The sequence below is a fragment of the Vanessa tameamea genome, chromosome 25 (genome assembly GCF_037043105.1).
Source record: "Vanessa tameamea isolate UH-Manoa-2023 chromosome 25, ilVanTame1 primary haplotype, whole genome shotgun sequence".
In the NCBI taxonomy this organism is placed as follows: Eukaryota; Metazoa; Arthropoda; class Insecta; order Lepidoptera; family Nymphalidae; genus Vanessa; species Vanessa tameamea.
In genome coordinates this window covers 2,531,262-2,557,007 of record NC_087333.1, presented here as the reverse complement: position 1 = coordinate 2,557,007, position 25,746 = coordinate 2,531,262, and the positions used below count along the sequence as shown (strand labels likewise).

General features: G+C 37.3%; 1 protein-coding gene across 1 annotated transcript; it reads right to left on the bottom strand.

Annotated features, from left to right (window-relative positions):
* Positions 1-918: 918 nt before the first annotated feature.
* LOC113396875 (5-oxoprolinase) lies at positions 919-25,547 on the bottom strand. Its single transcript, XM_064218905.1, has 29 exons — positions 25,469-25,547; positions 24,263-24,434; positions 23,188-23,379; positions 22,171-22,462; positions 21,836-22,037; positions 21,590-21,687; positions 19,588-19,695; positions 18,914-19,066; positions 17,952-18,091; positions 17,385-17,452; positions 16,656-16,789; positions 15,752-15,903; positions 15,321-15,463; positions 13,582-13,723; positions 13,174-13,306; positions 12,275-12,419; positions 11,790-11,937; positions 11,301-11,413; positions 10,239-10,414; positions 9,734-9,831; positions 9,434-9,544; positions 8,438-8,571; positions 6,604-6,715; positions 6,013-6,144; positions 5,360-5,452; positions 4,442-4,577; positions 3,473-3,580; positions 2,268-2,365; positions 919-1,817 (listed from the first exon to the last, which is right to left on the bottom strand). Exons 2-29 carry the CDS (start codon positions 24,428-24,430, stop codon positions 1,668-1,670), a joined length of 3,879 nt encoding a protein of 1,292 aa, XP_064074975.1. The 5' UTR covers positions 24,431-24,434; positions 25,469-25,547; the 3' UTR covers positions 919-1,667.
* Positions 25,548-25,746: the final 199 nt, after the last annotated feature.

Below are 25,746 nucleotides of genomic sequence, written 5' to 3'. Positions count from 1 at the left end.
GTCAATATTTTGTAAATAACATGAAAAAAATGGTAAATAATAAACATTAACTGTATAAAATATATCATTAAATCATTCACTATAAATCTTATATATTTGTAAAACTTATTTTCTAAATAAAATCTTTGAATACGTTACGTTTGTTTTAATGTAAATTTTATTATTTAATCTAACAACACCATCACCTATAAAGAATAGAAATTAAAAAATTGTACTTAACGATTTTGGGTACGTGTATTTGCATGTGTGCGTATTTATATATTTATTGTCAAAGAATATCGTTTTCGTTTATATTAGGAAGGCAGAAGGCTGTTGTTTGTTTGTGGTCTCCAATAGACAACGCAGTACTACAGAAGGCATTACTGTGCTATAGAGCGAAGACTTGGTCATAGACAAAATATTAAACTCCTTAAAACTTTTTACTGAGCATTTGCTCTGTACTAAACTAGACACAATAGCTGAGTATTTGTAATGACATCTATAGGCGCGTATTGTACACGAAATTTTTAGTCTCTTAATTAAACCGTGCAGAAATATTTTAGATGGTCTCGTCCGACATTCGTCGAAGTAACAACGAACATTCAGGAACGTTACAAGGGCCAAAGCATCATGATCTCGTGGATGACGGCGCGTTGAACATATTGAATGGTGGTAAGACTGTGCATGCCCGTCCAGGTACTCAGTCATCTCACACATAGACATAGCGATGTTGACCACTTAGCATCAAGTCTCCCGTTTACCAGTCACCCTATATAAAATAACAAAACAAGTGCCTCTTTTTTTGTGCCTTACTGAAATAGGTTCTTTAATCCAGATATCATAGTTCTAAAACACAAGGACATTTTATCGGTTTTATTCTACCCTACGAAACTTACGTTACAATTTCTTAAAAGTAAATTCTGTATTCTGGATTAAAGGAATTTAGTTAGCTTTGAACTATTCAGGATATTTGGATTTTTTTTTTTTGGTAATATGTTTTTTTTTTTGTTATTGTACCTATATATGGGCAGATCGCTAGTGACTACACTAGGGACCTGCCCCGTCTTCGTACGGGTGCAGTTTATTAATAAAGAAAATGTTATGATACAGTCATAACCCTATAGCACTCAGAAATTACGAAAATCATTGAAAAAAATAATAGAATTGGATTAGAAGTTCGGGAGATTACTCACTACATACAAACGAACAAATGTTACCTCTATATAATATTAGTATATTTGAGTATGTTAGAAGTTAGATCAAAGTTGATATGTAAAAGAATATTGCTAAAAAAGTTTTCTATAAATGAATGCGACCGATCTAATAATCATAATAAAAAGAGCAGAACTCTGTAAATATATTAATATATGCACTAACAAATACTATATTATTTTATATACATATATTGAAAGCGTTTAGAAATATAACTGTGTGCGCGATTTAACTTAATCTTCTAGGTCAACAAAATAACAATAATAATGGTAAAAAAGTTAAATTTTTCAGAATAAATTCTGTTAATTTTGTAACTGAAATAAAACTTGTGATGTGATGAAATGATTAAAAAAAATGTCAATAAAGGCAACGCTTCTATGTAACTGACGCAAAAAGTTCCCACCGGATTGTACGCACTTTGCGTACATGTTATGCGTATCCGTTAATATGTGCCGGTTCGACCTTGACATTCACCCTTAAACGGCCTCCTGCGCACTTCTATACTCGTACACGCTGCCTCGCTCTAGAAACTCACTGTACTGCTTGTCAGTTTGTTTGTTTGCGTCTGCGGCGTCCGACGGTCGCCCGTAACCGCCTCCGCCCGGAGAATTCATTATGTATTTATCCTAAACGTTAATAATACGTGTTACTATTAATATATAATTTCTAAGGAAAAGTAGCAATTTTCTATATTAAGGATTAATTATTAATTACTAATATTCCTACTACCCCCAATTAACCTTATACCTAGGAGTGGGGACGACAATAGCCAAAGGCGTCAGGATCGATCTTCCGACTTTTAACATCGCTGGGCCCTTAAATCATTGCGCTGTTGACGCTTAAACTGTGTTAACGTGATAAATCATAACCGAACTCTGACTGACAGACGACCGACTATAGCAGTTAAAATTATAACATCTAAACTTGTTATTGAAAGATATACCTCAGACCTAAGAATAAGCGACGCCTGTTTACTTTATTTCACAAAGTAGAATACTATTTCAAAAAGTAAATAATTATTAGTAACAAAAAATGGTGACAACATTGCTTAAATTCTTATTAAAACCATCACTTACCCCCGGATACGCTACAACGGAAGACTTAGCGCCGAGGTTGATCAGTCTCCCGTCAGCTCGCTGCAGGAGATTCAGGCCTCGCTCGCCGGGTTCGCCCCCTGAACACATATAAAATTATATTTGTACTGTAATAAAAAAAATAAAATAAAATAAATATTGGACAACATCACATACATTACTCTGATCCCAATGTAAGCAGCTAAAGCACTTGTGTTATGGAAAATCAGAAGTAACGACGGTACCACATACACCCAGACCCAAGACAACATAGAAACATGAACTTTTTCTACATCGACTCGACCGGGAATCGAACCCGGGACCTCGGAGCGGCGCACCCATGAAAACCGGTGAACACACTACTCGACCACGGAGGTCGTCATATTATTGGGTAATTAAATAAATAAACAATAATAATAAGTAAATATCGGACAAAATCACATACATTACTCTGATCCCAATGTAAGTAGCTAAAGGACTTGTGTTATGGAGACAGTGTTTGTGACAAACGGAAAAATCAAATGTTTAGCAAAACTATTGGTTTTTTTACGACAGTTAAATTAAATCGAATCAAATCAAAATATACTTTATTCAAGTAGGCTTTCACAAGCACTTTTGAATTGTCATTTAACAAAATAGTTAAAGTAAAGCTACCACCGGTTCGGAATCTACCTACCGAGAAGAACCGGCAAGAAACTCAGTGGTTACTCTTTTTCAACATCTAAAAATACAGTCATGTTAGTCAAATACAATTATATATGTATGTTATGTCTCCTACCTGGAAGTCAACGAGCATTAACTCCACGCTTTAAAAAAATATATATTAAAAGGTTCCACCACTTATCGCTAGCAAGCGAAAAGGAAGAGGTGTGCGCGTCAGGCTTTAGGTCGTCTATGTGCTATATATATATATATATATATATCACCTTTCAAAAACCCTTTTTGCGTGATTGGAAACAAAGACACCATTTCTGATTTGTAATATTAGTTGCATAATAAAATAAAAGTACTTTTCTTTTACTGCATAGGCGTGCTAGTGCACCTGATGGTAAATGGTCACTACTACCAGACATTGGCACCGTAAAAAATTTAAATCATTCCCTACATCGCCACCCAATTAGACCAATTAGACACCCTTAGTTTTTAAATGCTCATTTATCATAAATACATCATTATAACCTTAAGTCCGTCACAGTAAATAATCTCACCGTTCATCCCATAAGGTTGGAAGGCTCTCCGCTCCGTCAGCACGGAGAGCTGAACAGTCCTCCTGAACACCAGCTCGCGCGTCACCCCGTCCCCACCGTCCCACTGACCTGAGGGTATCATTCGTGTTATAAATCTGTCATGCTTGAAGGAATCCGTATTGATGAATTTCAAGTGATATCGTTTTTGGTATTAATTGTGAAATTCTTCAATTTTCTTTTATGACTTGTTTTGATTAAATCACTTAAAATATTTTTTTATATTTTATTATTTTCTTGTGACATCATCAATATGTACATTGCCTGGTACGTTTAATAGTGTTTCCTGATAAATTGTCTCATTAAAACCAATCGTCTAAGACGTAACCCAATTCACCACAATTTTGGTATTTAAGACAGCAGAAGAATGATGGCAATTGGAATATGTATCACAAACAAGTTTAAAAGGATTTATATGTGAGTCAATTTGAAGAGACTGTTTGCCAAACCAAAATTATCAAAATGAACGATCAAACGATAGTGAAACTTAAATTTGAACATATTTATTATTCGTACTCCAATCGAAGAAGTAATAAATATAAACAGACCTTAGATTCGAGTATTCTATGACATTTGCTAATAGCTTAGCTATATCCTGCACGACTAAAAGGACTTGATAAATATATCTTTATTTATAATACAACACTAGTCCAGCTAGCTGCTTATATCAGCTTTAATTTTATTTCCTAATTTCCGGTAACAGCTTTTTCGATGTTCAAAACGCTATTTATTCGAAAATCCATAATAAATATAGAATCTATGACATAGATCATTCCAGCTCTCGACCAATGATATCGCGTGATAACAATGTCAAATGTTGTATATTTATATTTTGTCCTCTTGCGATTGGAATAAATTATATATATTCATGTGTTTTTAGAGACATGCTTAATGTGCGAGGAAGCAGTCACGCAGAGTAGTCAGTATACCGACCTCGCCCCCCCGAGCCGGCTCGCAGGGAGAACTGGCTGACGAGCAGCGGGTACCGCGTCTCCACGATCTCCACGTCCGTGATGCGCGTGTTGGTCATGTGGGTGTGCACCCCGCCACAGCCGCGCCAGCCCGGGCCCTGGTCACGTGGGTGTGAGAGAGGGGCGACCGAGAAAGACTCTTGATATTACCAACCGTTGTGAGTGGAGACCCTTGTCAGTAGAAGTGATATTGACGCGACTTGTTAGTCTACTGGCCAACATATAAAGCCGCACATTACAAGTTCCATTTTGATCGGCCCAATTAGAAGATTATTGATTTTTTTCAGTCGAAAACTTTTCAGTAACCAAAGTCTTGGAGTTGGCAGAGTTAACACTCCCATGCCTCGAGATACAAGAAAAGACGTCGGTTCTGCACCTCAATTATCTTAGATTGTATTGCCTCTTGACGTCCCATCGGATTCTGAGAGTACGGGAATAACACTCGAGTTTGCACACAGAGCCGAGATGGCCCAGTGGTTATAACGCGTGCATCTTTAGCGATGATAACTTAGTTGCTTAATAGCACCACTGAATTGTCATGTGCTTTATTTGTGATTATAATTCATCTCGTGCTCGGCGGTGAAGGAAAACATCGTGAGGAAACCTACATGTGTCTAATTTCACCGAAATTCTGCCACATGTATATCCATCAACCCGCATTGGTGCAGCGTGGTGGAATGAGCTTCTAACCTTGTCCTCAAAGGGAGAGGATGCCTTAGCCCAGTAGTGGGAAATTTACAGGTTGTTACTGTTATTTACACACACAACACACTTATAGCACGGTTGCTATCCTCAAGAAATTCCTTTGGCAGTGAAAGAGGTCATCATTTGGGGGTCATCATCTTCTCTACAGACCCAGCAAGGTAAAAATCTAGCTTACCGCCCCACTGCCTCCGGCCACGGTCTCGTAGTATCCCCAGTCGTCCTCGCCCAGGGTCAGGTTGTTCATACAACCTTGTGATGCGGCGCACACCTGTACAGAAGTACAACAGTTTTGTCAATTGAGGAACTATTAACTAAAAAAAATGTTACCTTGCTTAATGGCTAACATTTATAAAAGTCACACACTTACTGATTGCTAGTTAATAAAAATAAAAGAGGTTCGAGCAAAGTTACTTTCGCGATTTAATACATAATTAACAACGAGAAATAAAACAAATCACGTGTGAATTAAAACAATATCCTTCAAATTAGTTTTTAAATAGTGTTATATAACAACGCATTCAATAGAAAGAGACAGAGAGAAAGGAAACGAGAGGGAAAGATCGCCTGAAGCATAACGTTTTCGTCGGTTTACCTTACTGTAAGTCGCGTAAAAGATATTCATTCCAAAAAAGTTCTACCACCACAACTATCTATAGATATGAACTTGATAGAATTAATCTATTAGTTGAGCTAAATAATTCAAGAAATATGTAATTTCAACACTTGTTTTGGTTGTGTTGGTTTCTTAGAAATACCTTGACCTTAAATAAAGTTGCATAGGTCCTTAAAAGCTAAGGAACCGCTGGATGTCATTAATTTAATTTTCACCTGGAAAGCCTTTAAAACGACGTCGACGATCCTTTGCGACGTCAGCACGTTGCCGCCGACCACCGCCGCGTCCTCGGACGGGTCGAGGATGGACCCGGCGGGGATTATCACTCGCACCGGGTTCAGGCAGCCCTAGCGGAAAGGCACATCAAACAGTTTGCAGCTATAAATATGGATTTATGAGTAGTAGTAGAAGTTTTTTTATATTCCAAAAACATATTTAATTTAATTTGTTATAGGTGGACAATTCACACGCTCATAATAAACTTCAAAAAATGTGGCTCATATGGGCTACCTGAAACTAAGTTGTCTCTACCGCCTAGGGAACGATGGTATGTTCCTTGTGTCTATAAATACACTGGCTTACTCAACCGTGTGTATTGCACGTCTAGACTAAGCATCAAAAGCGCAATTTACGGGCCTCCTAGCAATGTGAAAAGTCGCAGGACTGATCCTGACCCCTTGGACTACCGACTGGTCGTCTCGACTCTTAGCTCATTAAGCTTAATGGAGGGGTAAATATTAGTAATTCATTTATTTAGTTATTTACACTATAAAAAATGAATGCAAAGAGCTTCGATTATAAAATACCTGATTCAACGGCACGTCGTGTCCCACCATGCACCGGAGGCAGTAGATCAACGCCGAGAGCGTTATCGCGCGCGGGGCGTTCAAGTTACCCCAAACCTCTACTCCTGTGCCACTGAAATCCCCCCCCCCCCCCACATCAGTCACATACATCACTAACGACTCAACGAATATTATGCCAAGATATTGGTGGTATTTAATTTAGACACTCATAGTTATCATATTAAAAACAAATTGTTATAATTAATTTGAAATTGAAATATTGTTAAAATCGGTTTAAATAACACATAGAAAACTAATGAACTTTTTCAACATCGACTCGGCCGGGAATCGACCACGGAGGTCGTCAAATGCGGGTAGTAAAAACTTCTAAAACTGTAAAATCCCTTAGTCAGTTCATGACTCTTATATGTTATGAACCATGTAACAATTAAACTGGCTCCCTCGCCCGAAAAAAACAGCTACGAGGGGCGTTCAATGTATTCTCGGTATAGGTATGAAGGAAAAGGCGGAAAATTCTGAATAAATTTTATTTTTCAATATACTCCCCTAACATCTCAATACATTTATTTGTTCGTGAAAGTAACTTTTTAATTCCCTCTGAAAAATATTTTTCTTCATGACCCGAAAAATGTTCGTTTATTGCTCCCTTCAACTCTTCATCGTCCGAAAAATGCTTTCCACGAAGGTCTTTTTTAAGATTAGGGAATAGATAATAATCACTAGGAGCCAGGTCCGGACTGTAGGGTGGATGATTGATTTCTTCAAATCCGTACTCCCGCACAGCAGCCTGGGCAAGGCGCGCCTTGTGAACCGGCGCGTTGTCGTGAAGCAACAACACACCTGCGGTTAATTTTCCACGTCTTTTTTCTTTAATTGCCTCCTTTAAATTACACACGGTGGTTGCGTATGATGCAGCAGTAATACTTTGACCTTTTTTTGTGTACTCGATTAGCAAGATTCCCTTAGAATCCCAAAACACCGTGGCCATGAGCTTTCCTGCGGACGGAGTGACTTTGAACTTCTTCGGCGGGTCTGATCCTTTTTTGTGCCACTGCATGGACTCTTGCTTGCTCTCAGGGTCATAGTGATGAACCCACGTTTCATCACCAGTAACAATCCGATCGAAAATACCTTGCGGATTTTCACCACAGAGGTCCAAAAACTCCTTACAACAGTCAACTCGCACTTGTTTCTGTAGCGCGGTGAGCATTCGCGGCACCCATCTTGCACTGACCTTTGACAAATTCAGGCGCTCATGAAGGATTGTATGAATGGTACCCACGGATAGCTTAGTTATTTCTGCTAATGTTTTCACTCTTACACGGGCATCTTCAAGTACAAGTTTTTCGACTAATTTGACGTTTTCTTCAGTAGCGGCACAAATTGGCCCACCAGCGCGGGGGTCGTCTTCAATGCTCTCTCTACCCCGTTTGAATTCACTTGACCACTTCTGAATTGTAGATAATGAAGGCGCAGAATCTTGGTAAACAGCCACCATTTCTTCATGGATAATTTTTTGAGTTTTTCCTTGTTTTGTGAGGAATTTTATCACTGCGCGATCCTCGATTTTTTTCATCATTGTCGAATCAGTCATCATAGTTGTCTTTTCGCAATGATATCTTGAATACTAATGGTGGCAATTAAATGAAATTTTGTATTTATACCCTCAAAGAGTGTCATTAACTAATGAGGTCATTAAATTACCCTTATCATTAGTATATCACCTCGATACCGAGAATACATTGAACGCCCCTCGTATAATGATCTATATATAATCTACTTACCTAGTCGGGCTCGTATATAATCCGACCATAAATAAATAAAGCAAACTCACGTGAAATCGCACACCGCACTGCCGAGCTCCTTGTCTAGAGTCACGGTGAGGACGATGGGGGTGCCGTTGTCCATGTACTCTGTGGCCTGGAGAACGGCCGAGCCGGTCTTAGCGATCGCATTTTTAGCGATTTCCTGTCGACAGTATGAAGTTTAATAAAACTACACGGGTTTTACTTCTGTTTCATTGCGTGACAAGATATTCTGACATCAAACTAGCAAACTCTTTCAAACAGAGATCTTGATCTGCTATGTTTTTGGTTCTTAAGTATAAAGTGGTAAAAATACAATTCAATACTCAATACTTTTATTTACCATCTAAAGTTTACATATTTGTGAGTAATTAATATTCTAGTTGAATACTATAGGCGCTACTAGATGAGATCGCCCGACAATTTAGAATAATGATAAGGAACTAACAATTGATAACTGATAATACTACACAAATAACTTTAAAAAAAATGCTCAGGTAGAGGTGTGGGTTTAAATATGCGGCCCGTAGCAATTGCTAATTTTGCTACGTGGTTAATCCGGCATTGAATGTATCCGAATGATAAAGAAGTAGGTTTAATCAGTCAGAATATTACAACAAAGTCAGGCAGACAAAGCTCATAATTTCGTGAAGTGCCGTGCTGTTTCGTTCTAAGCTAACTAATCGTGATCTCATTTAAAGGGGTATAACTATTCCCTTAGTATTTAAAATAGATTTCCAGCAGGCTAGAGATCTAAAGTTATCCGAAAAAGCGTGACCAGAGCAATGCACTTGACGCGCATCTTGTTCGTGTAATTGTACCGTTATAAACTGTTAAAACTCTTCAACGGTAAATCCGAACCAATGGTGGTAATATCTAGCATGGGTAAGTAATTTTGCATATATGGCTGGGATGACGTCATCGTGACGTCAAGCTGTGGTATCTAGCCTAATCTAAGTCTATGGTATACTACGAATAAAATAAACACTTTTTCAATTAGGTTTAATGTGTCATAATTAACAAACCTTTAACATATCCCTGACAGCAAGTTCCGCGTTCTTCTGTATGTGCGTCATGTACGCTTGCACAACGTCCAAGGTGTATTCCTCTATCAGTTCCGATACTAGTTGAATACCCTGAGAAAAAACACTGATTTATACCAAAGTCAAGTCAAGTCATTCCAAATTTCATTCAAATCCGTTTACACGTTCTGTTAAAACACCAAACTTTTGAATTTACAACAGTAACATATTAGATGTCCCTTGTGTGGTAATTGCATTGCTAAAACCCTATATTCTTACTATTCTAATTAACCCTCGGCTCACCCTTTGATTAGCAGCCACTTGGGCTTTTAAGTCTGACAAATTATCAGCCAAGTTCCTAGTACCGGAACAGCCTGGCTCCTTGCCCGGTTTCATTAGCTCTGTAAAGTACATTTACGTATTTAAATATCAACTAAATAAAATGTTAATTAACGCCTTAAACTTCTATACATTATTTTAAAACTTTTCTATTTTAAGTCTAAAGTTTTCTTTAAGTTTTTTTATTGATTGATTCGACACAGAAAATAGTTAATTATAGATCGAGTAGCTCACCAAAACATATGTACTATCGGATTTTGCGGTCGCATCGAAATATTAAAGTTAAGAAAACGGTGAATTTTTGTTGCGCACGCGTGGAAGTGAAAGAAATGAATCAGGAAAACATCATCATTACCAATCATTATCGAGCTCAGCGGTGTAGTGAAGCATCGTGAGGAAATCGACATGCACAGATAAAATTCTTGCACCTGCAATGGCAGGCCACTCATTGGTCGAAGGGTTGCGCCACCTGCGACGAGCTGGTCCTCGTGGAACCGTCCGCGCTCGACGAGCAGCAGCGAGCGGAAGGCGGCGCCCTCCTGCGCCAGGCGCGCCGAGTGCGGCGGCATGGAGCCCGGCGACAGCCCGCCCACGTCGGCGTGGTGCCCGCGCGACGCCACGAAGAAGATCGGCCGCCCGCCGCGCCTGCCGCGCACAACATTCGCTCGCTGAGCATTCGCGACCCCCCCCCCGGGTAGGCCCGACGCGCTACCCGGGGGAGACAAGACTATTCCATTCAAATTACTGGGCTGTGTTTCATGTGCTTAATTTCTGTTTATAATTAATCTCGTGCTCGCCGGTGAAGGAAAACATCGTTAGGAAACCTGCTTTCAACGAAATTATGCCACATGAGTACCTCCAACCCTATTGGAGCAGCGAGAGCGGAATAAGCTCCAAATCTTCTCTCTTCTCTTCAAAGGGAGGGAAGGCCTTAGCCTAGCAGTGGGACATTTACGGGCAAAAATTGAAAGGCTTAGCAAAAATTGAGATATGAGGATGTGAGAGACGACAAAAATAAAGGGAGAACCCCTTAAATTGAATCGAGGCCTTCGTTTTGTCGACGTCCTTAAAACAAAATCTAGATAACTGTCAAATATGTACAATTTCTTCGAATTATTACGAACTATCAAAACTTTAAGATTGATTGAACTAGAGGCTATTTCCGATTTAAAATTTTCTTTGCCATTCTTTAAAAGTCAGAGATTAGGGACCTCCTAATGCGGACAATCAAATTCAAGGTGTCCAAAATTACAATATAAATCATTCAGCATCTATTACCAATATTTATTAGTACAACTAACCTTCAATATACAATATGTACTATGAAAGGGTTACCTCAAAGTCCAGGCTTATACACTCGAAGACACTTTTTTCTTTGGCGAACACACTTGAAGACACGCCAAAGCATGGGTGATATTATTTGTAGGATTAGATAAGGCTAACCTATCGTTACGTATACGAGAAGGCAAGTACGCAATACGTCAAAGTTAAACTATGGACAGAAGCTAACGTTTACTTAATAATTACTCACTTATGGAATACTGGAGTAATTACGGTCAAATCTGGTAGATGAGAGCCTCCAGCTTTGGGATGGTTGGCCAGTAACACGTCCCCAGGCTTAATGGAGTCACCCCGAACTTTCATCTGACATAAGAAAAAGACATTAAATTTTGCGTACATACAATATATTAAAAAATGACAATTGAATTATTCATTTGTAATTTTTAAATGTTAAATGTTTTTCTTTATAAAATATTTAACTTTAACTTAATAAGATTTATGATCTCACAACAAAACTTTGGTTTGTCGGTTTTTTTTTTATATTAATAATTTATATATATATATATATATAAGCTATAATTAAGTATAACTGAAATCTAATTATCTTTTTTGTGTACATAGTTATAAATGCAATCACTTTGTTCAACTATTACTGATATTCTAAATCTATATTTTAATCTTTAAATAACAAACATTCACACGTGTGGTCCATGCCCATAAATAAGACAACCGATCTCACTTGATATTGTACAGTCTCTTGCATTGCGCCCAAGTGCACGGGGATGTGCGGCGCGTTGGAGACGAGCCCGCCATCCGGGCCGAACAGTGCGCACGAGAAATCCAACCTTTCCTTAATGTTCACGGATATTGACGTTCTCTGGAGGACTCTGGAACATTAAATACATTATAAGCATAATACTCTTAGTAATTTTTTTTTAATGTTTATTAATAATTAAATTTATCTAATACTAGTATTATTATTCTATTCTAATAATTCATACTTTTATATTCAATGAGTTTAAAATTATGTCTTTATTATTGAAAAATTCTCATTTTCGTATTGATATTAAACAAGATTTAAATTACTCAAAGTACACCTTGCGTTAAACGAGTTTCATTTGTAAACGTCACACATAGAAACGTTGACTCTAAATTAAATTGTCACTAACAAAACTCTTTACCTTTCAAAAGTTTATGAAATACAACAGTTCAATGAAAACATACCTGCCCATCTGTTCCGCAATAGACATAAATCTATGCGAGAATATACTCAGCTGAACCGTGTCCAGATCAGAAGTAACCACTTTAGTCTGACCTGCGCCTATTATGATTCGGATATCGCCATATTTAGTTATTTCAGCACAACTACCTGTAATACGAATTTCGCTAAGTGTTTAAGTTCTCATAAGAATGTCCGGATCATTTCTTTTTTTTTATGTTATAGGGGGCAAACGAGCAGTAGGCTCACCTGATGGAAAGTGATTACCACCGCCCATGGACATCTGCAACACCAGGGGGGTTGCAGGTGCGTTGCCGCCCTTTTAGGAAGGAGTACGTTCTTTTTTTGAAGGTTCCCAAGTCGTATCGGTTCGGAAAAACCGCCAGCGAAAGCTGGTTTCACAGGGTTGTGCGAGGCAAAAAATGTCTAAAAAATCGCGTTTCGCGTTCGTGTTGTGGATTTTCGGACATCTAGGTGGCGCGGGTGAAATTTAGAATTTTAACGAGATGTCCGAAGGTGAAATTCCGCTGCCGGGATTTATCCATATTCATAAATAGGCGGATTGGCAAATGGTTTGACTGATGCTTAGTAGTCAACATTGTCAATATAATTTGGTACTGTATGAAAAATACACAATATCTTATAACACGAAGACACTACCCAACCTTGGTATAGCCTTAAACGCTGCAGATCCAGAAGTTAAATATTTAAACCCTAACTGGGCCATGAAAAGGTTATTAAGTTTTATTCAGAATTTATAAACACCCGTAGTTTGGAAAGCACGGAAAATATACTTTTACATTCATTATTCCGCCGACATACTTATAACCAATTTAATTTTACTTATAAATACCCATTTAGCCGTCGGTCCTGTGCCTTAAAATGAAGAGTAATGTTTACTCACCAGGTTCTATAAGTATTGTGGACAAACTATCCATGATTATAGCAGGGCTGGGTATCTTTTGTTCGGGCTTCAACTTTTCCAGCAAGTAAATAGCCGTCTCTTGATAGCCACCTTCGAAGTAGACTTTTACTATCTAAAATAACATAAATATTAATTTTAAGAGATTCATAATCAATACTAATTTTATAAATGTGATACTTTGTCTGCGGTCCCTTTGTTCCGTCTGTCTGTCTGTTCGTCTGTTGCTCTTTCACGGCAAAACTCCTAAACCGAATTGGATAAAAATTGGTACGAAGTTTGAACCCTAAGGAAGGACATCCACGTAATGCCTGACGACTAATCCCCAAAACGCGAGTGAAGCCGAGGAGTATAGTGTTATACAAATAACAAATAAATGATTACAATGACCTTTTCCACGGTCGGTTCAGTGCCTCTCCCGCCAGGCGGCGCGGTGTCTGCGGCGCCAGCGCTCCGGCCCGCGGCGCGCACGCGCACGTCGTCCACGAGCACGTCACGGTCCGAGAGCGTGAAGCCGAATTCGTTCTTATACCTGTTTAAATTAAACATTCGTTTTATGAGACGATGTGACTAATTCTTTGGAATAATAATGTGTAATATATTAAATAAATAAATAAATATTCGACAGCATCACATACATTAACTCCGATCCCAATGTAAGTAGCTAAAGCACTCGTGTTATGGGAATTATAAATAAATGGATATCAGAAGAAACGACGGTACCGCATACACCCAGACCCAAGACAACATAGAAAACTAATGAACTTTTTCTACATCGACTCGGCCGGGAATCGAACCCGGGACCTCGGAGTGGCGTACCCATGAAAACCGGCGTACACACAACTCGACCACGGAGGTCGTCATTTTTAGTCAAATGAAAATGTACTAGGATATCACAGCCACGAACATCGCTGAACATCGATACTTTGCATTGCTGTGTTCTGGTTTGAATGTGCATCTTTTTGCAAATTTCACAGATCACACAATGCCATATATTGATATGGAATAGTTTATACAATTTCCAATAATAACTGCAGTTTAACTGGGCAGGCCAATAATACTAATTAATTTACTTTTATATTTATTTGCTTGTATCTCTTCCCATAGTAAATATATGTTAAAAAGTATATTTTAAGCTCTTAAGTAGTTGTAGGCTCAATCGTTAAAATATCGACTTAGTAGTAGGGCTGTGTGTTAACATATAACCTATCCTTTACCCATCCAGAAGGGTTTACATTTGCCTGGATAGGTACCATCCACTCAACTCATTATTCCACCGCCACATTAATTTACCTATACTTAGTGGTAGGTCTTTGTGCAAGCCCGTCTGAGTTGATACCACCAACTTAGATATTCTACAGCAGTAGTCAATATTGTTGTGTTCCGGTTTCAAGGGTGAATGAGTCAGTAACTAGATACACAAGGGAAGTTACATGTTAGTTACTAAGATAGGATTGGCAATTTAAGGGATGGTTAATTTTTCTTAATGAGCACTGACCATCAGGTGGCCCATTTGAAAACCGCCTATCCAAATCGTTAAAAAAAAAGTGAGTTTGACGGATGAGTAAGTCAGTGTAACTACAGGCGCACGTGTATCAGGACATTTCCAAGGTTGGGTGTGTATTTATGATAATATTTTTTTATAGTACTTACAGTCGCCTATAGGCGTTGGTGACCACTTATATATACCACATAACATGGGGACCATTCATTTTATACGTAAGACTATTTTCGCTAGTTTTTACCCCCTCCCCCTGATATAAGTATAAATAAGAACTGGCCGACCCCATCCCTCCCTGTTTAATATTTATTACGTAAGAATGTAAAGGAGAAAATGAATACACGTTTGGTTTATTTTTCAAACTAACAACTTTTTGAAATGTGTTTATTTGTAATTTCAAAGGTTCTAAAAGTACGCATCCGAGCGAACCTCAGCAATCTCGCGGTTTCCCGCGTTTTTTCAAATAATTTTAATTTTTTTGATCTTACGTAAGAACTATCGAAACTCCTTCCTACCCTCTTGTAAGAAAACATAGACATGGTCGACGCCCCTCTCCCCTTAAATCGTCTTACGTAATTAATGAATGACCCCATGGTCTATTTGCTATATATTAAAATGTCGAACAAACCTTTCAATGAATGCCGTGTAAAAGTCGCCATGTCGTGTGCTGTGAGGGCCTTCACGGGATGGAGACACCATAAGTGCGCAATCAGTGCCCGAGTAACGTAGATGAAGATACGGTTCAACTACTATTTGAGAGTCTGTAAAACCCTGGCATAGACAATAAAACAATTAGGTTCCATATTTTTTATCTATTTTAAAGATTTCATTAGCCATTCCATAAACAAAAACAGTTATTAACACATGTTTTTAACAACACTAAATAATATGGATACCATTAATAATATTTTCAAATACACATGCTCGGCCAGGCCGAAAACCTGGCGGTTGGCGATGTATGACATCACTATATTTACTTATAGCGCCAATGGCTATGGCCAACATCAGAAAACCTGGTGTTCAACTAAGAAAATTACAGAATTATTAAATAAAAATTACCTGAGCTCTTAGCTTGTCTTTGCAGACCGCAGCCAGCTTGTCCAGCTGCATGTCGAGTTGGTCGAAGTTGTTAGAGCAGTACACCAAGGCGCTGGGCTCCTGCGCTTCCTCGACCACATCGGCTAGAGCCATGCCGTATGCCGATAGGATACCTAAAAATTATACAAATAGTTAATAATAATAACTAACTAATGCACTACATACGCAAGCGTCACCTGTTACATTATACGATAAATGTCTGTAAGCAGCACACAAGCACAAAGACGAGGTTTAATAATCAGGACTTTTTGATCCATTAAAATTAGGATTGCAAGAACTATTATACATATATTAAATATATATATATATATATATATTCCTGCCAAGCAGTACTTAGTTCTATTTCGGTTTAAATGAGACAGTGTAACTGCAAGCACAAGACATAACCTCGCTGGTGGCGCATTGACGATTTAAGGAATAGCTATACGCCAATCATGCGATCTGTTATACGGGCTTTATATATTAGTTATAAAAAAAACTATTTATTAACACATAAGTTCATTAATTATAGAATTAGAATAAAGTATTTTAATTAATAAAGAATTAGTATTTCCTGTTTAGAAAATATTATCGATTTAGGAATGTGACTACCGACCCGTACCGAGTTCGACTGTCTCCTCACTACAGTTTAACCTGGTGATGATGAGATAGCAGACACAAAGATGATAGTCAGCTCTTTTACTGGCATCACCGATATATAACAGATCGAAACTGTTTTCTAAGCCGATACGACTTGGGAATCTTCAAGAAAAGAGCCTACTCATTTTGCAAGGCAAGTGCCCCGGTGTTGGAGACGTCACTTTCCACCGGGCGAGCCTCCCGCTCGTTCGCTTACGGTGGCACAAAAACCGAAACGATCGCTGACCTGCGTACTTGTGCACGAGCACCTCGGGCACGGCGAGGCGGCGCGCCACGGCGCACGCGTGCTGCGCGCCGGCGCCGCCGAAGCTCGCCAGCGCGTGCGCGCGCGCGTCGTGCCCGCGGGCCGTCGTCAGCGCCCTGCAACGCGCCTTGTGGCAGCCCGAACACCCGCGAGGTTCGACTGAACCGCGGAGTGTTCACCCGACTTTGTCGTTAAGGGCGCCCGCGTCTGCTGTCACAGCTGCGCGTCGTAATAGTGAACTACCAAACACTTATCGGCATATAATTTTATTGATTGTTACCGAAACGAGCAGTGTTATACTGTAAAAATTTACTGTTTACTTGGTGGTAGGGCTTTGTGCAAGCCCGTCTGGGTAGGTACCACCCACTCATCAGATATTCTACCGCCAAATAACAGTACTCTGTATTGTTGTGTTCCGGTTAGAAGGGTGAGTGAGCCAGTGTAATCACAGGCACAAGGGACATAACATCTTAGTTCCCAATGTTGGTGGCGCATAGGTGATGTAAGGAATGGTTAATATTTCTTACAGCGCCTTTGTCTATGGGCGGTGGTGACCACTTACCATCAGGTGGCCCATATGCTCGTCCGCCAATCAATGCCATAAAAAAAAAAGCTCACTTCGTAAATTAAATTACATTTTACACTGTTTCGGGACTCGATCATCCAAGGATATGCCGTTTGATGAATAATAATTAAAAATATTTACTATACCTAATGGGACGGCACATGGCTTCGTTGGCAACGTCGATAAAGCCCATTGCGACCTCTTCCATGGTCATCTGAAATAAATAATTAAAAAAACAGAATGGTAAATAGTATTACACTCTTGTTCTAATATTAAAGGCAAAAAATATTCTATTTAAGTACTAAAAATGTGGTCACGCAACACTAATGTTTTCATGTGTTCAATGTGACGGAAGAAATCACGATGAAATCTACATGTTGTATCTAACAAGCCGCATGTGCCGGAGTGCGGAGTGCCGTGTCAGAATATGTTCCAAAACTTCTCCTTGAAAGTGCAGGAGGCATATTGCTCAACACCGTTGTAAGCACAACAAGCAGCCGTTCTGGTGATCTCCTCTGTACCCAAAAGAATTATTGAGACACCCTTTGGGGTGCACTATAGTCCAAGAGTTGACCACCATGGGGGAGACACCTCCCACTGGCCAGGATAAAGCGGATTTGGCTATGCTCAGCCGTGAAACATTAACTACTTTGGTAATACTGAATTCACAATCGGCACAACCTTAACAAAGTGATAAAAGCATGAATGCTTACCGCCTTCCCGCCATCTTGTTTGAGGTGACTATTTATCTCGTCAGTTAATTTTCTAAAAGCGGAAACTGTTGCATCTCTGTCCAGAGGTTCGTTTTCATTCGGACCGAATATTTTTGGAAAATATTCCGGTAGAAGGCGACCTAGAAAATCAAAATCCGACATATCCTATAAAAATTGGACCACTTGAAGAATAAAACGGTCTATATAGCCTTTATATTTCTTTTGACGGCCTCATTAGTCTAGTGGCTAGATATAGGGTCGCAAATACTAAAGTCTTAGGTTTAAACCCCATTTCGGGTCAAAAAAAACTTATTGGGTTTTTCTATCGAAAGAATCAGTAACAGCCCGGAGTCTGCAAGTTGAAAGTGTGTACACTCTCGTGCCTCAGAAAGCACGTAAAGCCGTTGGTTCTGCGCCTGAACTCTTCGTTCGTGTCGGATTTGCCGTCTCATCGGATCGTGAGAGTGAGGGAATAAAAGTGCACCTGTGTTTACCCACACACTTGTCCACTACTACTAATATGTCCTACGCAGTTGGATTGTCTCCCTAGATATTAGCCCTGAACGAAAGCGGTCAGAGCGACACCGTCATCATATTTGTTTACCGTGCCGGATGGGCGCAGTGACCATGCAGGACGAATAAATAATATCAAATATACAAAAGTCTTCCGCTTCTCCAACATATTTAAATAGATAATTCTTAAATTCCAAGCGAAATTAACTCTGTCTGTCAATCTGTCTGTCTGTTTGTTGCTCTTTCACGACCAAACCAATGAACCAAATTTGATGAAATTTTATATGCAACAAGCTTAAACTTCAAGGAAGGATATCTGACGAATGAACTCTAAAAATCGACTGAAGCCGCGGGCGGCAACTAGTATTACATATTTGGCTAACCATTTACTCTAATCAACATTTCCACAGTCATACAGGATTCACTATTCATTCGAGTTCTCAACTTACCTAACAATAAATTAGCGTCAGTAACTGTCAGTGGACCTCCCTTCCTATAGCAAGCCGGTCCCGGCTCTGCGCCCGCTGATTCCGGTCCAGCTACGAAGAGTCCGGACCGGAACATAAGCATGGAACCACCGCCTGCTGCTACTGTGTTAATATCTACGAAGAGTATAGAATAGAATAAATGATCTATATATATAACACCAACAAACTTGAAATTTGGAAGTTTGTGTTTTATAAATTCCGCGCGGGTAAAGCCAAGGTTTAGTTAGTTAAGCCAGGTTTAGCTAATAACATATATTTATTAATCAAATATTATTTATTAAATATAAATATATATCTCTCACTCCACGCTACCCACGGGAAAATGGCGCAATACAAAGTATTTCTGATTATAGTAACAGCCTGTAAATATCCCATTGCTGGGCTAAGGCCTTTTCTACCGATGAGAAGAAGTTGCACATGTGCCAGAATTTCATTGAAATTAGTCATGCAGGTCTTCTCACGATGTTTTCCTTCCCCCCGAGAACGAAATGAATTATAAACAAATTTTTTGGATAGGCCTTAGGCCAAAAATGGGACATTTAGAAGCTGTTAATTTATTTATTGGTAGATTTGAAAAGTAAGCGGTATCCGCACAGATGGACCTGTACTTTACTACTATAACAGATATAACTCACCCAACTGCGGTGCCTGTATGGTCACTCCGGCGGTGGTCGCTTCATGGACGTGTTCAAGGGCTCCAGCATATCTAGAAACATCTGTAGATGTTCCACCCATATCGAAACCTACAAATAAGCGTTTTAAAGAAACCGCCTTTTAATAACTTAATTGATTAATTATATTTATACTGACAACCTGACAACAGGACAACAGGAGACGTTGACGGTCTAACGAATCAATTCTGGTTTTCAAACCTATTAGGTTATATTTTTAGATGTATTTGTATGGATGTGTCAGAAAGAGAGAGAGAATGGGTGTGTTTCGCATTTGATTGTTTAGAACAGTGATTCCCAAAGTGGTCCAGGTGGACCCCCAGGGGTCCACGGGAGACTTGCTGGGTGTCTACGTAGGCGTGAATAAAAAATGGGGGTCCATAAGATGTTAATAGGGGTCTACGAAAATTTATCTGCTTTTGATAGTAAAGAGCAAAAATGTAAGCAAAGTTTTTATAAGGGCCTACCTACATTGTTTTAAGTACCTAACTAAGCAGATAATATTTTAATAAGGCAAGCGACTGTTACTTGTCCAATGATTGACAATGCTTAATGCTTGTTCAGACATGAACTTGATCACCACTATAAATACTTGATGCCAAAGGCAAACTCATTTATATGTTTCCAAAATTTCGAAAAAAAAGGTGTGAGAAAATTTCTATCAGTCTTTGCTAGTGCCGGAGAAAAGTAAGTACCTACCTATAGTATTTAAGTATTTTGTTTACGTGTACTAGTCGGTTGATCACAACTGCTTGTATTGATAGGTAACTTAGTAACTTACAGATATTTTAATTGTCCTCTTTCGATTTGAAGACAAACACAGCACGTTATATTCAATTGTTTTTTCACGAGAGAATCACTACCTCTCTAAAAAGGCCGAATAAGCAATATTGCAGAGCAATTAATTTTGTAATTTTTCTTGCAAATAACTGCTAATTTTATAAAACAGTAATTTCACAATCATTTTAAATTGATTTTGAAGTAACTATTTTATCAAAACTATTCCTTTTCGGAAAGAGCGAGCGGCGCGCGGGCGACGGGAAAAGGGCGGGGCTTGAGCTTCGATGCCAGTTCGTCACGTTTTAACAATGAAGCCGCAGACAAAAAATACGCAAATACAAGGAGCGCGTGAACTCATTGATTTGATGAAATGTTAGTTATCGTTTTTATGGACAATTTTGGGATTTCGACTTTTATTTTTTCCTACACAAATATGATCAGTATGCGATACTTAGTACACCAATTTTTATTTGTACCATTAAAAATTAGTGGTAAATTAGGTACTTTAAAATTGATACCGTTTTGTGAAAACGTCTGTATTTGTCTTAGCGGTTTATTAGTTGGTCCCTTTACAAGCCGTAATTCTATTTCCGCGTGCTCACAAAGGCTCCGGTGTGATACCTATATTCAGAAAAAATCTTGGTTTCTAAAACATTTTTTTTTACAGGTAAGGTAACTGACACGATACATGGCTACAGCAAAGAAAAAGTAGCAGAAATACCTGAAAAATATCCTGGACCGTGGGAAATCGCAAGAAAATTTTTAATAGCTTTTCCCTCGTCATACCTTGTCGAAAGGAGTTTTAATGCCGTTACAAACCTCTTAACAAAAAAAGGAGCAAATTAAAGATCACAGAGCGGGGTATTTTGCGGTTATTGCTCACAAAAATAAAGCCAAACATTGATCGTTTGCTGATTAAAATTATGACCTGAACCTATATTACCTTATTATTTTTTTCTTGTAATTCTATTCTTTTAATAAATAAAGTGTTATAAAATGTACCATTTTTCGTTTTTATTTTACCTATCGGAATATAGGGACAGAACTCAGAATTTTTATTTTTTGGCGACTTTAAGAATGTGGTAGAAATGTAGCAGCAGGGGGTCCACCGAAACCAGTAAAATTTTGCAAAGGGTCCACGAGAAAAATAAGTTCGGGAACTACTGGTTTAGAAATTAGATCATACCAATGACAGGCAAATTAGTCTCCTTCTGGTAAGATGTTAGTGCATAGCCCACCACTCCACCCGCAGGACCAGATAATACAGCACGTGACCCATTAAACCTAGAAAACAAAATAATAAAATAATTTAACACAGCTCTATATAAGTACAAAATTTCATAGATTTTTCGACCTGTTCTCGTTGGTTTTCAGATGAGTGACAGAAATGAATTAATGATACTCTCCAAAAGTTTACATTGTAGGTACTCACATATTCATTGGCGTCAAACCGCCATCAGACTGCATGAAAAGCACATTGGAATTCTTCAGGCCGTCCGTGAAGCCACTGGCGAAGCCCTTCACATACTCTCTTATATGGGGAGTAAGATATCCATCAGCGCACGCCGTGTACCCTCGAGGAGCCATCCTCACCATGGAAGTGACAGAATGTGACAGGGATACTTGGTTGAAACCTGTTTTATTGGAATTCAAAAAATACAAAGAAATTTGCTGCATCGAAATTTCATAAAAATAAAAACCATACTACAAAAAACATTACGAATTTTATTGTTAACATTTTTCTAAATGAATGACAATCAAACTTACCAAGTTGTTGAGCAATTTTACCGATATTCAATTCATGTTCACGATACGTATAACTGTGAGCAAGAACAACCGCAATGCTGTCTATCCCTTTCTCTCTTAGGGCTGTTAAATCTTTCCGTACCGCTTCCTCATCCACATCTTTCATAACTAACATTTTCTGGCCTGTAGTGCCATAAACCTCTTTCCAGTTTAGTTTAGATTTATCGATTTGGCAACGATCTTCTAAAGCTGGTATTACGCGACAGTCCACTTCTACAACTTCTGTGTAAAGAACACTGGGACGTTTTATATTCTGCAATATTAAAATAGTAATAATAAATTAATTTAATATTAAGATGTTTTTTAATAACTATGTTATAAATGCTTTGTTTTTTAAGGTGTAAGTAATTCCACTATTGGAAAATTGTTTTTTTTTTGTTGTCTGTACTTTTTGATGACAATTTTTTTTTACAAACATCTTATATTAATTAAAAATAGCATATGCAGTACTTGCTAACTATTCCAATGGAAACACACTTTCACGTAGTCACTACATCTTTATACGAAATAAATTAAAGTCAAAGATAGTACACTGAGTACATATTGCTTGCAATGTTAAAAAGTTACTACGCGCCTCAATCTAACACTCTCTAAATCTCATCATAGCATATAGCGTTCTGAGTGAATCTTAAGTTCTCCACAGACCTTGCACCTTAGTCAAAGTTTGTAGCAGATTATTGATAGAATATTATCAAAATATAGAATTTTAAAAATGTCGAAAATTATAATTTTCATAAATATATAATAAGAAATGGAAATCTATAAAAACACAAATGTGTACTAAGTAATCAAAATTTACTCTAGTAGGTTCTCAATTACTTTTAAAATGTAATTTTATATATTAAATGTACAGCTCCATACGTTCGAAATGTAGATTTTACCTAGAAGAACCGGCTGTCACTCTTATAAATCATTCATCATCAACCATCATGTTTATAATAAATATTTTTTACCTGATTGAGTATCAATAATACTGACCAAATGAAATATATGAGGCCTGGCTTGATTACCGATGTACAAGAGATCTTTGAAGCCTTTATTAATAACGAGTGCCATCTTAGCACCCTTCCTCTCTAATAAAGCATTTGTCGCCACTGTGGTGCCCATTCTAATCGACTCTATTAGTGATGAGTTTACTTTACCATCTTTATCCAAAGCATTTCCAGTTTCCTAAAAAAAAAATATAATCCATTTTTTATAAATATTGTAAGGTATATTATATCTACGATTCAATGATTGACTGTAAATACTTAATAATTATTGACAGATATTACTGATTTTTTCTGAAAAAAAATCTGAAAAAAAAGTTCAATTCATATTGATTTCATTTTTAAATTTTTTGTTTTATTCAATTTCTATGTTCTGATTGTATGCTGTTTGTGTACCTATGAATAATAAATAAACAATTATTTTTAATTATAATTTATTTTTACAAACACACAATCTTGCTCTGCTCATAACTACTAAACTACTTCTTAACCTGTCAATGGGCTTAAAACGCTTGTAATTACAATGGCTCAATGATCCAAATGGAAGTATAACATGTCGCTGGCAGAATAAAAATAATTGGGTTGTACCCACCTAGGTTGGTCACATTATTACCTGTGATCATATTATTTATTCTTAGGTAGATTTTGTGGTTTATTTTATCCATCATGGAAAATTTATTAAAGAAGTTACATAAATAATAGATAAAAAAATACCTAAGTCTATTATCTCATTAGATAGTTATGTAAATCTTTAAATGATAAATTACATTGTTTATAAGTAAGATACTAGGTTACAAATATTTCAATACTTGGTGTTAGGGCATTCCTCAAGCTATTATATATTTATGTTTCGGTCCGAAGGGTGGGTGAGCCAGTGTAACTACAGGCACCACTGTCCATGGGCACTTACCATCTGGTAGCTCATTTGCCCATCTGCCTACATATGCTATAAAAAAAATGTATGTCTCTCAGTATAATCATTATTATATAATTAATTAAATGTGTATTTATGAGGCTTAAAAACAAAAAAATAACTAATTTGCTCTTGCATAAACACTACTAACCTCCTGTAGGATCCGTCTTATAGCTTCCCTTGGTGCATCATCATAGTTTTGTGGGTCTACTGAAAGTAGTTTCATGACACGCACTTTGCCATTTGGACAACGAGCAAACACATCTGTAAATGTGCCTCCTCTGTCTATTGCGAATTGGAAGCCTTTTGGTTTATCCATATCTCTGTGAAATTATCAAAAGGGGAATTTCAATTAAAGTTGAGCATAGGATTATTCTGTGTTTCTTCAAAGGAGGCTATACTAAGACTATTTTTACATTACATTAGCAGCCTGTAAATTTTCAACTGCTGGGCTAAGGCCTCCTCTCTCTTTGAGGAGAAGGTTTGGAGTATATTCCAACACTCTGCTCCAATGCGGGTTGGTGGAATATTACTAAGACTATCCTAGGTAGGTATTCATTTTTGTATTATTTATGTATATTATATAAAACTATAGTATTTGTAAGTTGAAACAACAATAATAAATACAGAACATTTTGTCTAATATATTTACAATTCTTTATTATATTGTGTATTTACATCCCTATTCATATACCTATTTTTTTTTTTTAATATTGTAAATTTCCTTTTATACAATTTGAAAAAAATATTAATAGTCTATTATACATTGATTATTAATAATTTATTAATTGCTTTATTTTGTGTTCTGGTTACATTACCTAGCATATATATTTTAATAAAGAAACTAAAATATTTTTTCTCATTTATTTAATAATGTTATCATCATGATTCTGAGTTTTATAACCTGAATGATCAAATTGTAATTAAGAAACAAATTACAACAGAATCATTCATCTTATCAAAACACTGTTTGTTTTGTGATAAAACAAGAAGATGTCTACTCAATGAGATCAGAAGATAATATAGTAAAAACTTAGATATTAAAAAAATAAAATATATATGTCACACGATTTACCATTAAGTTTATAATAACTAGATAAACATTTTTATTTTAACCACTGTATTAATTATTTTTATAAAGTTGACTAAACAATAAAAAGTATATAATTACATATTGAACTATTTTACACACTTCGCTTATATTGATCTTATTTTTTAAGTGATGGACGTACCTTCAAGTTTGTATAAATTCAATTATTATTCATTTTCTTTAATTAAAATCACTAACAAAAGGTTTTCAAGTAATATAAACTTATTGAATATCGATATTTAATTTATGAATATATTATTAACCTACCGTATCTTAAAAATGTATCCTAATTTCTTCTGGTACCTGTGAGTACCTTACAATATTTACGACTGTAATAGATTTGTAGAAATGTCAAAAAAAATAATTGATAAGAAAATATTTTGATAACAACGTCAATATTTTTAATTATACTAAAAAAGTCTTTATTTTCATGTGATAAAGTTTCAAATTTGTTATTGCTATATGTACGACAGTGTTGGCTGTTGTTAACGTCAAATTAATGCATGCAACATTGCATAAAATAATTTTTTTTTTTCTTTTAAACC

Coding starts and splice junctions, on each gene's coding strand:
- LOC113396875 (XM_064218905.1), bottom strand. CDS start 24,430: ATGGATAAACCAAAAGGCTTCCAATTCGCAATAGACAGAGGAGGCACA. Junction 12,420..13,173: donor CACAATACTTATAGAACCTG/GTGAGTAAACAT, acceptor TTCGTATTACAG/GTAGTTGTGCTGAAATAACT. Junction 10,415..11,300: donor ATTACTCCAGTATTCCATAA/GTGAGTAATTAT, acceptor TGTGCGCGGCAG/GCGCGGCGGGCGGCCGATCT.